The following is a 15,908-nucleotide window of genomic DNA, read 5'->3' on the forward strand; positions in this document are numbered from 1 at the left end:
CTTACTACCATCGTGTCTCCTTGAACAACAACAAAAACATTTATTTCTTATATAGCCCAAAATCACATACAGTATGTCTCAATGGGCTTTGACAGGCCCTACAGTTGACACCCCCCACACTTGACCCTTCTGCACACAAGGAAAAACTCCACACAAAAAAAACTCTAGGAGAGAGAAAAAAAAGAGAGGAAGAAACCTTGGGAAGGAGTGATACAGAGAGGGACCCCCTTCCAGGGTAGAGTGAGCCTGCAAATGGTGTCAGTGCAGGGTTGGGGATGATATAATAATAAGTCCTACAGTTGTAGGGTTGGAGGAGTCCAGGATGTAGTCAGTGTCATGGTCTAGATTATGTGTCCACAATGCTGTTACTGGTCCATTTGAAGATCCCTGAAGCTGTAGTTGTAACGGTGGTGGTGGCTGTGGTGACCCTCTGGTTTGTTTCATGGTATGTCCTTGTTTAGCAGTTGTCAGGAACCAGGATTTATTTGCTGGTCTCTTCACTGGGGTCTGCCAGTAGTCTGGGTGCTTGATTCCGTGTCAAACAGAAGCAGTGGCAGACGGTTGCACTGTACGACCGATACTGAAATATGTGGTTATAGCGGTATATTGGTGCTACAGTGGCCCGGTACCCTAACTAGGACAGCCTAGCTAGGGTGAATTTAACTTTGTCTGTGTCTAACAGGGGGACTCTGTGATAAACTGGACTTTATAATTGACACTGCGTCAAAGTGAAGTGAAATGAGGGTCTAGGAACAAGACATTTAACCCTGAGTGTCTCCTGTAACTCTGGATAAGGTCATCTGATAAATGCTGCAAATGTAGATATTTTACAATTTTTCAGAAGTAAGTTATAGATTAGTCAGGAGCTTTGTTTAGAAATAATTTTTTTTCAATAATATTTTAGTTATTTATTCATCTAAAAACAGAAATTTTCATATTAAGAGACAAATGCTGAAAGTGCTGATTTCAAAATGAATTTATTCATAAATGCCACAGTAAAAAAAGTGTCCACATTAGGTATGAGAGCTAGTGAGTTGACCTGTAGCACTTTGGTTTTGGCATTATCTCATATAAGTTAGAAATTTTGTGTCATAATACATAATGAGACACAAATTTTTAAGAAGATGGCTGAAAGTGCTTATTTGAAAATTCATCTATTCAAAAATGCAACAGTAAAGAGTGTCCATATTATGTATGAACAACGTATGAGAGATATTGAGTGTACCTTTACTGAATTGGTTCTGGACTTATCTCATAGAAGGCAGAAATATTGCGTCAAAGTTGACATATTAAGAGACGAATGCTGAAAGTGCTGATTTGAAAAGGAATCTATTAAAAAATGCAACAGTAAAAAGTGTCCATATTTGGTATGAACAACGTATGAGCGCTATTGAGTGGATCTGTAGTGGTTTGGTTCTGGCCTTTTGTCATATTTTTAAAAATCATAAACACTTTCTTTATTTCACTTACTGCATATGCAAACAGTAAAATTAAAACATTACATTAGATGTATAATATTTTTTCGTCCCCCATTCAATTCAGTATTGTCCTTCTGGGTCCGATAATGAAATACTACGCTGAACACAAGGTTTCCATTAAAGAGCGTTGGGCTTTCAAACGATACCGTAAACCTCCTAAAATCTGCGCGCACCGTCTTTTTTTACGCGCCGCTAGATTCATCGTCCGTCGCGCGTCGCGTAACTCCTGCGCATTTGTTGCGAGTAATTGCGATCCTGCGCACATCCTGCGCAGTGTCCGCGCAGCGACGCGCTCCGGGCTCCTCCCGGTTTCCTCCTGGTTTCTGTTTCCACTGCAGGCGTTGCTGGTTGCCAGACGACTGAAGCGAAGCTCGTGGCCGGAGCAGAAGGAGCAGACTGCGGCTTCGCTGTAGCCCGGAGAAGACGTGCTGCTTTTGTCACTTTAGCGACTCCGGGCTAATTATTTCACCGAGACTGCAATGAATAACTCGCCGCTTAGTCCGCTCGAAAGACGAGGCTAAAGGCTTTCGACAGTCCCAACAACGCCATCAGCAGCTCCATGTATCATGGCTACAGCGGAACACCCTGAACGGCTGTGCTCCACAAGGACCCGTGAGTAAAACCCTCGGAGAAGCAGCCATGTCCGCGGACGCGTGCGATTTCGTCTCGGACGAAGAGCTGGAGGATCTGGTGAGTAACGAGCGCCTGTCGCGCATATACTGATGGAGCACAAGTGTGGGGGCTGCATTCGTGTTCTTGTGTCTGAAAGGGCGAGGACGGACTGTCCCAGGCCACCTGTGTGTCAGACTTGGAAAAGGTGAGGACATGCTTCACACTTCAATATAACTGGCACGAGTGTGAATGGATCATTATCATGGGTTCTGGTTTTAAAACAAAGTTGCAGTGTTTGCAGACATCTCGAATGGGAAGTGTGAGGAATTTTTGGATTCATAAATCAAATAAACAGTAAACAAAAGTTTGGGCACACCTTCTCATTCAATGTGTTTTCTTTATTTTCATGACCATTTACATTGGTAGATTCTCACTGAAGGCAACTATGAATGAACACATGTGGGGTTATGTACAGAACAAATAGTGGAGACCTGAGCTGGACCGCAGAGTGAAGGCAAAGGGGCCAACAAGTGCTAAACACCTCTGGGAACTCCTTCAAGACTGTTGGAAAACCATTTCAGGTGACGACCTCTTGAAGCTCATCGAGAGAATGCCAAGAGTGTGCAAAGCAGTAATCAGAGCAAGAAACTAGAATATAAAACATGTTTTCAGTTATTTCACCTTTTTTTGTTAAGTACATAACTCCACATGTGTTCATTCATAGTTTTGATGCCTTCAGTGAGAATCTACCAATGTAAATGGTCATGAAAATAAAGAAAACACACCGAATGAGAAGGTGTGTTTGGCCTGTACTGTATGTCAAATAATTGAGATTCTTGCTATTCAGATCAGGAAAAAGAGGACTCCGAGCAAACCACTTTCACCAAGTAAGAGCTTTTATTTATATTTTTTTCTTTTCATGTTATGCAGTAGATAACGTGTATGAACTGACTCGTGTCATTTTTCTCTCTTCTGAAAGGATCTCCATATTTGACCAGTGCCAACCTGCACCAACGGAGACCGCCGGCAGCCGCATGGAAGACTGGTAATAAGTTTTGGGATTTTAATGGTCTGGAGGGGCCATGAATGTAAGCGTTGCTTAAGAAAAATTATAGATTTTGGTAACCGGTAGTGATTTTTAGGTTCATTCCATTTTTTTTTCTCCTCTCTCCCCCCTCCTCTTCTCCCCCCCCCACTGACGTGACCCATTCACCTATGAAAGCGGAATTTGATGTCACACACGCCCGACTGTCCATGACAACCAGCACTCCGGAGTACCTGAAGGAAGCCTTAGGGATGAAGAAGCCAAAACACTCCCGCTCCGCCTCTAATGGTATGAGACACGGAGGGCTCTGGGACTCGATTAATATTTCTAATATCATATATGTTGCATGCGAGCTGTGTTAGTGAAAGGTGAACGGTAGACGGCCAAGAATCTCAGTGGTTGTGTGTGTTTTCTTTTTAAAAAAGGTTTGCATTGAAAACTGTTTATTCACTCTGGGGCTGAACAGTTGAACAAAAAAATAAATAAAATTAACCAACGTTACAACTATATTGGTTTCTACGTACAATATTTTATATTATTACATAAACCTACACAAATCTAGTGTTTATATGTATAAACTGTACTGTGACTTTTAATTGCGGAAGAGTAAAGTTAAATTAATTAATTAATTAATTAATTTTGGAAGTTATCCTTCGTTATTTTTTTCCCTCTCTCTCTCAGGTTACACTCCGGGCACTCCAAACTTTAAGGACAGGGAGGAGATGTATGAGGAAATCATAGAGCTGAAGAAGGTATTCACATCTGAAATCTGATCTAATCTCCTCACACAGCAATTCACAATCACAACTCACAGACGCTCATATACAGTAGAGTTTTTGTGTGCATGCATTTTGTTCGTGCCTGTGTATTTACAGTTGTGCATGTACGTATGTGCCAGAACCTTCAGACCCAGAAAATGGAGGCTGATCAGCTGAAAGCAAAAGTACGACGTCTGGAGGAGAACAACAGCAGGAAAGAAAAACAGATCGAGCAGCTGCTGGACCCTACCAAGGTAAATAACTGGTCAACTTATCATCACCCATAAAATAGTTTGGTTTGGCTGGTTTGAGTGTGATTGCTGCAGTCTGAGCATTTATAATATAAATGCTGAACAGTTGGAAAAAAAAAAAAAAATAATTAACCAACGTTACAACTATATTGGTTTCTATACCAACTATATTGGTTCCTCTGCCTAAGTGAACTTTTACTGTGAGGGTTTGATGAGAACAGGGAAAAATGTATTTATTGTTCAATCTCCTCAGGGTCCTGAGTACAGCAGGAGTCTACTGGACAAAAAGACAGAGGGCAGGGCGGTGAGTGAGTGAATTCTGGCCTAAACAGACAAGTGCTCTAACCTGAGCACAGGCAAATGAAGCTGTTCAGGGTTCGTCCTGTTGCCACTGCCCCTGAGTTACAGTTACATCTAATGAATCTCATCACTGGTAGTAGTGACAGATTCTACTGTTCCTGATCCCAGCAGCCATGATAAAATAAAGAAAATAAAAATCTGACTTCCTTTCCATCAGGTGGTAAATGGCCTTAAGCAGAAAATCCTGAGGCTGGAGCAGCAATGCAGAGAGAAGGAGAGCGCGCTCAGGTTTTTTTTCCCTGTCTTATTATTCTTTGCAATGTCATTATGAAATAGTCATCAAAGCAACACTAACATTAGTATCATTTCAGAATAACTCACTTTACACATGAAACAAAAAAGTTACATTTACTTAAAATTAATGCAGAAGACTGCAGAGTGACTTAAGAACTACAAACATGGAGGAAATGAAGATAACAATGGAGACGTACTATGAAGAGGTACTTCTTTCTATTTATTTTTATCTTTCAGGTTCTGTGGCTCCTTTCCAATTAATTTATTATTTTACGCCTAAATTTGTTTGACTCCAGGTTCAGCGGTTAAAAAATCTTTTAGAATCTGCAGAAAAGAGGTAATGCTTTCTCTCTCTCCCTTCCCCCACATGCACACATATATACCAAAATTTTAGTAATTATGTATATTATAAATTTGTAATTAAAACCCTGCAAGAAAACCAAAAGCAAATCTTTTTGTTATTTTTCTCAATGAGAACCACCAAGATGTCTGCAAGTTTTGTCATGCAATACACCCATAGACGAAGTTTTTTGACATCAAAAAAGTTACAAATTAATTTCAATGGTATACCTTAGTATTATTCTCTAAAATCTTTCTCATTTACTCCCTGCTTCTCTTGTACCTCAGTCACAGAACAGAAGGCACTGAAAACCAAAGACAGCAGAAGGTTCTGAGAACAACGGTCTTCAAACTCTCGAAGAACGTTAAACAGCTGGAAGAGGAAAACGGCAGACTCAGACAGGAAGTGGTACAGGAAGAAAATGTTACAATGGGTGGCGGCACGTCCAGCAGGGCAAAAAGTAGGAACCCCTCCGATTTCATATTGATGTACAAAATATGTAGGAAAAGTAGTGATGACTAAATAGTGAACACAGATATGTACTCATGCCATAAGTAATGTACATATTTGAAAATGGATAAAGAATTTTGTATTCCATGTATTTCATTTTATATAAACCTCTTTGTATTGTCACATTATTGTCAAATAACTCTTCTTTACCTCCGTCCAAATGAAAGAAGTCATTTCACTGGTGTGTTCGTGTTGTGGTACTCATCTTGACCTCCAGGCTTTCCATGTTTCTTGTGCTTGAAGCTGTCTAGCTGTGTGTTAGCTCTGTATGTTTGTTGTTCCTGGACCCAGCCTCACCTGCCTGCATGGCTGTTCTTTATGTGTGCATTTTTAGGTTATATGGACTGGAGCAAACAGAGGCTGGTGAGGCGAATCCTGGACCTGGAGGAGGTGAACACACTCCTCGCCATCACCACCACCATTGCAATCTGAAAGTGGTGGATGATTACGTTTTCATTTGTGGCATTCGGCTGTTTGTAGTATCTCCTTATTCTTATCTCCTTGTGCACATTGTCACATCAGAGGCTGGAGGAGCTAAAAAAGCGTTGCTCTACCAAGGACTCACGTGCAGATCAGAGGTCTGAGGACGCTCCTCCTGCCTCTGCAGCGCCAGGGTCAGTGGCACTGCAGCTTGTCTCCGTGGCGACAGAGACGGATGCGCCACTGTCTGAAGGGGGGGACATACAGCAGGAGTGTGCGCGTCTGAGACAGGAGAGAGAAGCGCTGACCAGCAGAGAGTGAGGATGCATCAGTAGAGCACACATTAATCACACATTTTAATCACATAATGTGCTGCAATCATAGAAATGTTCACTTCCATCAAATTCCCTCCTTTTCAGTTCCTTTGAATGTGTAACATACTTGCCAAAATAAACTTATTCTGATTCAAATACACTCGCTGCCCACACATAACGTATATTATATATGTTTCATATTTTGCTAAAGTACAGTAACCAATGGTTTAAATGTCTCTGTGCTGGACTACTGTCAGCTGAGTGCACTAGTCCTTCACAGACCGAACGCATCCAGTGTGGCACTACGCTCAGAATACCATTGTTTGAGTCACATCTGAAGAGCAGCCTTTCAAAGCAATACTGCTTTTGCAGTCAATATGGTGCAGTGAATATGTTGTTCAACTTTGACCTCTGCGCGTTGTGATGCATTAACATGCAAACAATAGAAACAGAGATTACAAGTTTATAACAGCGATAATTTAATTCAACTGTATCCGTGACCGGAATAAGCCAGATGCACTATTCAGTATAACACATATTTAAACTGACTTTGAATGTGTGGGTTATGATAATAATTTCCTTTGAATTTCATGCACTTTTTAATGTCTGCAAAATAATCAGTTTTTTTAAATACATTGAAATTAAACAACGTTCCACATTATCTGAGTACCTATCTTAAATATTAGGACAAATAAAAGTTCAAATGTTACAGAAAAAAAAATATATATATATATATATATATATATATATACATATTTTTTTTTTTTTTTTTTTTAAATTGCCAAAAAATATTTGCTAATCCATGAGCCACGACCCACATTTTTTAAAATCACTGACTGCTGATATCTGATGAGCAACGGTTTTATGGATTTAGCATCCATTCATGTTAAAAAAAAATTCCTGTCAGGAAGGAGTTGAGGCATCTGCTGGCTGAAAGAGAGCAAGACTCTGCAGAGCAAGCAAAAAAAATTGAAGAATTGAAGAGAGAACACCAGACAGAGACATGGCAGCAAAGGTGTGTGTTTTATTATGTAAAATGTATTTTAATAGCTGTTCCACCTCACTCATTACAGCTTCGCTGTTATTTCTGAGTGCATTTTCACACGTAGCCATCATACAGCATACTCTTGCGTGTGTGTGTGTGTGTGTGTGTGTGTGTGTGGCATGTATTCCTTTGACAGAGATGAAATCGAAAACCTCTCCTTAAATATTAAGGATCTGCAAAGCCAACTGGAAAAAGAAAAGAAAAGACATCAGGATCAGGATGGCACTCAGGTAACATCACATACATCACACACCCTCATTCTGGTTTAATTATTAACCATAACCGTCCATTCAAGGGATTTTTTTTCCACAGGTACATGAAAAACCATCATCACTGGTACTCAGGCAGGATGAAGAGCAGACGAAGAAAAACCAAGCTGCCAGAATCATCCAGAGACACTGGCACTCACACAGAAACCGGGTAAAGAACTACAAACACTCACATACACACTCGAATCCTAACTCTCTATAGGTGAGAACCCTAGACTGACAGACACACACATCTTTCCTGGATTTTAGGATCTCATCTTACTCCAGTCAGCAGTCAGAGCTCACCTCAGCAGAAAACAGCAGCTACTGACCCTTCAAAGCAATAACTCCAAGGTAAAACACACACACACACACACACACAATATTCTTTCTGTGATCAATATGATTACATTATATGTTTTTATGTGATCATTTTGTCTGAATGTGTATTGCAATATGGATTGTTCATAAGTTAAACCCAGAGAGATGTTATTTCAGAGCGTTTTCCACAAAAATGTACAGTTTGTGTTGATTCATTCAATTCATGGAAAAACTACACTACTGCAGATCACAGTTTATTGCAGCAGCTATAAAAAACCATGGTTCAACCACCAACAACACAGTCATTTTCATTGGTGAAGCACATCACACAATAATATGAATAGAATTTTAGGGGATGCAAAGCAGCCACTAGGTGGCACTGCTGTGCTTCTATGCTGATGAACGCTGTGGTTTGCAAAAAAGTGACGTTTACTGTGAGCTTTCTTGCTTTTCAGTTCTGCAAATCTTTGCGTGCAGACGTCAGATGTGGTACAGAAAATAGTCCGGTTTTAGAAGAAGAGGAGGTAACACTGCTACAATCTGCATTCAGGTCTCATTCAAAGCGGCGTGCCCTTATTTCAAGCAGGTACAAATACATAAATTAATAAACGCATTCATACCAAGATTTGTTGCAGATCATACCATTAGAAGGCCGTGCCTATTGTTCAACTCTGTGGTTTTGGAAACAGGACAGGTAATGATGGTGATGCTAAGGCCATTTTTCCTTTGAGGGTGATGCCAACACCAGCACCCAGACTCAACTTGGCAACCCAGCATGATGGTAAAAAGCAAGGTGAATTAATTATATCTGATTCAGCGATTTAGTTTTTTATTTATGTTGTTATATCATAATGTAAAATGTTTGTTTCATCTAACATGTTGTTAATTGTCTAACTTTGGGTGACCGCTTAACCCCATTTTAATTGATTTTGTGTTCTGCTTTTTCAGCCAAGGACATGAGGGTAGAGAAGAGTTTGTCACCATTCAATGACCATTCTCAGATTGACTCATCCAGTAAGAAACCACTTCCAGGTGAGATACAAGACTGTAGAAGTTGGCAGAACATTGTTCTTGTGTCGATGTACTGTGTATATGGTCACCTCTGCTGTATTTCAGATGATAGTTTTCTTTGTTTATCCAATTGTTTATTAGCAAAGCTTCAGTTCCCTCCTCCACTGACAACAGATGTCCTCAAAACATGCGACTCTGATGACTCTGATGACATCATTGTCTCACCTTCACAGCCTTTGAGGAAAAGGGAGTCTTTCTTCTGATCAAGAGGGAACAGACCCTGAACTGAGCCACATCTAAAGATTCCATGTCCTGAAGCAATTATTGTTTTATCATTGGAAAAAAAAGGAAATAAACCACAATTAAACATGATTGCAGTATTTGTATTTGGTGTAACTGGATTGGATTTAGACGAATATGTAACTGAGATGTACTGGTGGGACTCCACAAAATAGTCTATCCAGACCTGAGCTAAAGGCTTGGATATGGGTAGCCAGTTCTGAAAGCCGTTTTTCAGTGTACTTGTACATTCACGGCATTTATCAGATGCCCTTTATCCAGAGCGACTTACAATCGGTTGTTACAGGGACAGTCCCCCTAGATCAGCTTAGGGTGTCTTGCTCAGGGACACAATGGCAGTAAGTGGGATTTGAACCTGGGTCTTCTGGTTTATTCTACCACTACTTGTCTAGAAAGATGTGAGTACATGTAATATTTAGGCTGATGGATGTGCAAAGTGACCTTAATTATACCACATTTTTTTTAATTGCTGATCACAATACCAAGTGCCTTGTGTGTGAAATCCATTAAAGTGTGTTCAATTTTACTCAAGTATTTGATTATATTTTTTCTCAAAGCTATGTCAGCCACGTTGTATTTTATTATAGCAGAAGATATGTTATTGGACCATGCTCTTGTGTGGAATTTATGCAATTTGGGTTCATTGTTAACAGTTTTCCAATTGCAGTTTTGCTTTTTCAGTTAAGCTATTACTTGTAACATTTCTTTTGTTCCACTGTTTGGAAAAAGTGGAACAAAATAACTACAAAACAAAATAAGTAAACTTGCACTTGCCAAAATGTTTAGTTTTGCCCACTCACTAAAATGAGTAAACACCTAAATAAATGTGCAAACGTGTGTGCATGCATGATTTCAATGCACATTAATAAACTGCAGTCCTAAATATGTATTCGTATAAATAGGAATTTCGTATGTTTGTTTACACCTTTGGTTCCCCGTCCAGAGACTGTAGAAAATACGGAGATCGAATTGTACGACTTATTTACTTATGTACATTTTATAGACGAGTTTATTCTGTTTAACGCGGGCACTGCATAGATGTTGTAAATGCAGACCAACAGAGTGAACGCTGTTTGTCTAACCTGCAAGACTTTAAGTAATAAAAACCCCAATGCAAAATATTGACTTGCCTAAACAGACAAAAAGTATCAACTTCTCCGAACTGCAGTACGACGCATTTACGCGTTAATTTCCACAAATTTTGTGCGCTTGTACTTTTATTCTGACCAACGTCGTAGTTGCCAAAGGTGTTGTTACTAAAGCCCCGTGCCCCCCTTTGGCCACTAATGGCACTGCAGCCGAACTGCCTTAACGCATCTAGTTCTGAATGTTTTCACAAATTTTAATCGGTCTTGTGGGCTTGTACTTTTATTCGTCGTAGTTGCCAAATGTTGGCTATTGAGAAATATTGCCCCCCTCTGGCCACCAATGGCACTGCAGCCCAGCGCCGCTTCTTCTCATCCCGCCGCACCGAGCCGCGTCGGCGAGAGAGAGAGAGAGAGAGAGAGTGAGGGAGGGAGGGGGCAGGCGGGCAGGCTGCCTTTGTGTTCTCTCTCCCCGCGTCCTTCCCTTCTCGGCTCTCCTCGTTCCGTTCCGCCGCTGCAGCCATTTCCCCCGTAAAAAAAAAAAAAAGAAAAAAGCCGCGTCGACGTCACACCGACCGCCGGGCCGCACACGGGCAGGTTTCCTGCGGGTCGACGTCGGACGTCGCGGAGAACCGGCGACCGCGATCGCCCGTGATTTGTGCGCGGCGGGAGACGAGATGGGACCCCCTCGCCGCGCGCGCGCCGGAGCGACCCCCCACGACCGCGCGCGCCTCTGCTCCCCAGCAGCGGATCCTGCAGGACAATAGCCGCAGTGACACGGGATCCCGCGGCAGCCCGATTCTACAGACGAGTTCAGTACACACACACACACACACACACACGCAGCAGAGACTCGCGCCGTCCAGGCTGAGAGGGACTGCGGATCGGATCGGGGTTCCAGCCCCTGAAATGCGTCCCGCCTGTGCGCGGTGAATCGGACCCCCGTTCTCGCCTCTGCCGTCGCCGTCCTCGTTTCGCCATGGCCGCTGTGGTGAATTATTCCCCGCCGTGGTGGGTGAACCTCCTGCACCGCCTCCCCCACTTTAACCTGCAGCTGGAGCTGACGGCCAACGAGTTCACGCCCGAGGACTCAGAGTACCAGAAGGTAGGTCGAGATCGGAGGACACATGCACACCTCCTGCCAAGGCCTTTCTTACCACTCCTCAGAACCCAATTGTGTGTGTGTGTGTGTGACCTACAACCCGCCATTTCATGGCTGCAGTAGTTACAGATGTGCTCCAGCGCAGCTGTATTCTCTCGTGTCCAGCTTTGCGCCGCACCGCGCTGTCCACAAAGTCCCTGATGAAACCTGAGGGAAGCACCCTCGTCCCCCAGGGTGTGGAAGTGAACCGAGGTAGGTTGGGTGTGGCCTCGTGTGGTCTGTAGAAGACCATGAAAACAGCTGCATCATAAGTAAAATAACGGCAGTGGTGGACCTTCTGACCCACATTGCCATGCAGCCTGGTCAGATGGTCTCTGTGGTCAGTCCTACCCAACGTGTTATATGGTTGGCACCTCTGGCGAATGCGTCAAGGAGGAAGAAGCCCGACTGACACAGAAACTAAACCACCGATCTAAGAACAGACTCGTCCTCGCTGTGAATGATGCCGGGCTGCGGCAACCTGATCCCAGATCTGAAGCCGGACGCTCAGCATGTTCACCTGCGGAACGTGGCTACACCAGATCAGCAGAGGAACATGGGCGAGCGCCCGAGCCCCAAACCCTTGACCTTAAGGGTCGGGGGAACATGCACCGTCTCGCGCCGCAGTCCGGCCCGCGGTGGATTGGTGGAGAGGCCAAGGTGTCGTTTCTCCCAAGCCAATAGGAATGGAGCACTGTGAGGATCCTTTGGAGGTCTCTATCCGAAGGAGAGAACTATAATAGGAGGAATATTAAAATCACGGCCGTGGCTGTGAAGGTCATCGCTCGGGTGGCCGAAATGCCGTGGAAATTGGGAACAACGGCGCTCCCACGCCGATGCAGCTCTGTATCGTCTCTGTTTTTTTGGGGGGAATAACGATAGGTGGAATTCAAAAAGGCGAGCCAAAAAGTGCACACAAAAGGCCCTTACGTAACGTGGTGGCAGCTAATAATGAGCGTGCAACACACACCCGCGCTCGCAAGACGCCCCGAAACAGCTACCATGATGTAGCGCCGGCTGAGTGACGGATGCGACACAGAGTCCCTGTTCTGGGCGTGTGAGGCGAGTCATTCATCTGGACGGGAAAAGGAAAAGCCGAGTGCATTAATCGGGATGACCCAGTTGGCCGTTCCCTCTGAGGGGGGGGGTCCCCCAAAGCCCTCCCCCACGGGGCAGAATTTGGACGTGCTGTGTTTGCATGCGCCGCCGTGGCCCGTTCCTGTGTGTTTGTGTGCCGCGTTATCTGTGGGTGGGGCCGATTGAGACGAGGTCGTGATAAGGCCGGGGGGTCCGTCTGGGAGCCGGTGGCGGGGGGGCGGCTGAAGTGGGGTTGTTGTTGTTAGTAACCCCCCCCCCTCCTCGCTCTCTCTGATGAAAGAATGAATGCGCTCTTTCACTGAGCGCCTCTTTTGGAATGGGGTCCAATCCTCATTGTATCCCAGGATGCTTTTCAACCGCTCTTTTGTTTGCTTGACAGTGGGCCTCTCTGTCTGCTCGCTCCCTCACGTCTCTCTCTCTGGCTTCCTGCGGCCCGATTGGTCCTCGAACTTTTGTGTGTACACAAACAGTGAGGGCAAAGTCTGAGGTTCACACACATGTTCTCACACCAGATTCCCGTACCAAGTAATGGACAAATGGTGGACATTTGGCAGAGACCTGGATCTGAGGGGGCGCTCTAGCATCTGGTCCTGCTGTGCTGGGGTTTTTACTTCAGGTCGCTCAAGGACAGTTTAATTTGAAGGGGGGCTCATAAAGTTTCTAAAAGGGCAGCAAGGAAAAGTACCTCAGTCCATTCAAACACACACACACCAAAGCCAGAGATCAGCATTTTTCATTCCTAAACGCTGTCACACGGAGAACACCATGGCAGCCAAGCTTCTCTTTCTGCTTGTGTGTGTGTGTGTGTGTGTAAGAGAGAGAGAGAGAGAGAGAGAGCTGTGTAAGACCGGACCCGGTTCTCCGTGAGAAGCCCAGAGTCTCGGCCTGCTGCCAGCAGCTTCTTCCTGCTCGGTCCACACGCCGCAGCGGGTCGTAACCCCGGTAACATGTGGGCTTTCAACAGCTGCTTCTCCCATTCCCCCTGCATCCCAGCTCTGCTCGGCAGCTGACGGACGACCTCGTGCCGGCCACCATTTGTTTCCGCTTTGATTGTCGAAGCAGACACCGGGGCGCAATCCCAGAGCTTTGGATCTGCCGTTACTCAAGCCAGACCAGCGGGCCGGTCCAACTATTACTTACATCCTGCAGGACATAAGACACTTTAAAGCCAGGAGGTACCTGGTCCTGTAATCAGTGACCTAAAGAAAAGAAAAGGTGTAACATGTGGAACTGCAGTACCATGGGTACCCTGAGAAATGGAATGTTCACTAATGCAGGATGGATCTTTATAAGTGACTATTTTATTGTCATCATGTAACAAAATAAGGACATTTCTAAAGGACCCCGAAGGTGTTTAACTGGATTCCCCGTCATCTGGTTTCCCTTGCTGATGTTTTCGAGCACCGCTGTATGTGGGATGTCCGAGACACACGTCAGCAGCTGCGTCCAATATCCTCTCCGCCTACGCCACGTGCAACCTGACCCACGTTGTGTACATGCGCATGTTTGAAGGCACGTGGAAGAAATTACAAGCACAGGAAGCGGCGCACAGGCATGTGTTTTGTGTACAGTGACCGCAGCGGCTTGTAACTTCTGCCCGTCGGGGCCGTGGACCACGTCAAGGACAGACCTTGAACAGAGTGCCGGTCCAGGGCTGGGTCAACCCTCCTGTACATTCCCACAGCCGATGCATCTGGGTGTGGGTGGACGTTTGGAACACGTGGAGAGCACGCAGAGTGCTTTTCATGATTTAATTACATATTGGAATGATTTAGGGTTGGGGGGGGGGGATCAATATGGCAATAAATCACAATACGTTCTTTGGTGATACATTATCAATACAGTATGCATCAATACAGAACACTTAAATCTGCGTCTGAGCGAAGGCAGTTTCTACCAGACAGCACTTACACAGTCCATTTATGCAGCGATTTATGGTCCGATTGTCCCATTTCACGTTTGAGGGTCCAGAGATCGTAATTGTCCCTCAGTGTGCTGTGTTATGTCTGAGACGTGTGAGTCTGTTCGTCATGCAACATTTGTTTTTTCTTTAGGTTGTAGATATGCACACACGCCGTTCACAGTGTGCGCTAGATCTGTTCAGATTGTGGGCAGGGGGTGGATCTTTGTTGGGTCTATAGTTTTTTTTCCACTTCACATCACATGTGTTATATAAGTTATATCACCTAACAAATCCTGCAGTATTGATCTGTAAAAGGCGTTGGAGACGCCCCCCACCCCCGAGCCCGCATTCTAGGCCTAGCTATCATTATGCGACCTGCTCATTTGGTCAGTTCCTGGAATGTCTGAGTAGATATCTGACACACATCTCGCTGATGGTGACCTCAAATTCCTCCCTGGCCACTCAGTTACCGCTCTGCTTTTGTTAAAGATCTCCAAGATGGACTCTGCGTGGGGGGTAACGGGGAGAGAATAGCAGCAGGAAAACCCTCCAGCCAAAACCCATCTGCCCATGGAAACATGGCCTACTTTTCTATGGAAATGATCACGGTTCATTTATCACAGTCTGTATATATCCACAGCCGTGGCTTTTGATTGGCCCGCTGCAGCCGGAGCCTGCAGAGCTCACTTAAAATAAATTTCGATGACACCGGGCCAGGGGCTGTTAGCGATTCGAACGGGGACAGAGCGAGCACCTCGGAGATATACTCCCTCCTGTCGGCGAGCCGCTAAGCGTAGATTAGCTGGGATGGCGGCCAGGGGATTCCCTGCTCCCGTAGCGTGCAAGTGTCTCCACAGGTCAGCGTGAACTTCACTGCCCTTTCCAGGACACTCAGCATCAGAACCACGTTTTCGAAGTGCGCCAAAACTTCCCACTGAGTTTCCCTGAATCGTTTTCTACAACGATTGTAGCGGAATCAAAGATGAATAATTTTTTTCTTTGTTTGCGTGTTGGTTGGTGCGTCATTTTATGTTGCACCTTCACTGGTCTCACGATTCAATGATTATGATCACCAATGCCTCGATTATCGTTGCGTCATGAATGCATGCGTGACTTCACATTATGTTCATGGCATCAGGTGATCATGGACTAAATGTCCACGTCTGTTTACATTACATTTACATTTACAGCATTTATCAGACGCCCTTATCCAGAGCGACTTACAATCAGTAGTTACAGGGACAGTCCCCCCCTGGAGTAACTCAGGGTTAAGTGTCTTGCTCAGGGACACAATGGTAGTAAGTGGGATATGAACCTGGGTCTTCTGGTTCATAGACGAGTGTGTTACCCGCTAGGCTACTACCACCCCGCAGTCTGTACTGCGATATGTCGATTCATTTCAACACCCTTGCTTGTCAGTAGAAGCAGGTCTCG

General features: G+C 44.6%; 2 protein-coding genes across 3 annotated transcripts in view; both read left to right on the top strand.

Moving 5' to 3' along the window:
- Positions 1-1,759: 1,759 nt before the first annotated feature.
- On the top strand, positions 1,760-9,778 carry iqce (IQ motif containing E). 2 transcript variants are annotated; one of them, XM_028973194.1, is made up of 22 exons: positions 1,760-2,168; positions 2,248-2,295; positions 2,938-2,977; positions 3,070-3,135; positions 3,313-3,423; positions 3,817-3,887; positions 4,034-4,147; positions 4,398-4,448; positions 4,662-4,732; positions 4,872-4,944; positions 5,035-5,075; positions 5,366-5,538; positions 5,923-5,978; positions 6,111-6,325; positions 7,230-7,337; positions 7,504-7,597; positions 7,680-7,787; positions 7,886-7,969; positions 8,392-8,522; positions 8,626-8,729; positions 8,885-8,968; positions 9,089-9,778. In XM_028973194.1, exons 1-22 carry the CDS (start codon positions 2,118-2,120, stop codon positions 9,208-9,210), a joined length of 2,016 nt encoding a protein of 671 aa, XP_028829027.1. In that variant the 5' UTR covers positions 1,760-2,117; the 3' UTR covers positions 9,211-9,778. The 2 variants fall into 2 exon arrangements, with proteins under 2 accessions (XP_028829027.1, XP_028829029.1); XM_028973196.1 differs by lacking the exon at positions 2,248-2,295.
- Positions 9,779-10,824: 1,046 nt separating this feature from the next.
- The window catches only part of ttyh3b (tweety family member 3b), a 32,022-nt gene continuing 26,938 nt past the window's right edge, over positions 10,825-15,908 (top strand). Inside the window, exon 1 of the mRNA XM_028974027.1 lies at positions 10,825-11,437. Within this exon, the coding sequence (XP_028829860.1) occupies positions 11,312-11,437 (126 nt within the window). The 5' untranslated portion in view covers positions 10,825-11,311. The remainder of the gene's footprint in view (positions 11,438-15,908) is intronic.

The sequence above is a fragment of the Denticeps clupeoides genome, chromosome 3, assembly GCF_900700375.1.
Source record: "Denticeps clupeoides chromosome 3, fDenClu1.1, whole genome shotgun sequence".
Lineage (NCBI taxonomy): Eukaryota > Metazoa > Chordata > Actinopteri > Clupeiformes > Denticipitidae > Denticeps > Denticeps clupeoides.

Bases quoted from the DNA above. Each gene is read 5' to 3' on its own strand.
- iqce (XM_028973194.1), top strand. From the start codon at position 2,118: ATGTCCGCGGACGCGTGCGATTTCGTCTCGGACGAAGAGCTGGAGGAT. The intron at 5,979-6,110 runs GTGAACACACTC...TTGTCACATCAG, and splicing joins GAATCCTGGACCTGGAGGAG to AGGCTGGAGGAGCTAAAAAA. The intron at 7,788-7,885 runs GTAAAGAACTAC...CCTGGATTTTAG, and splicing joins GGCACTCACACAGAAACCGG to GATCTCATCTTACTCCAGTC.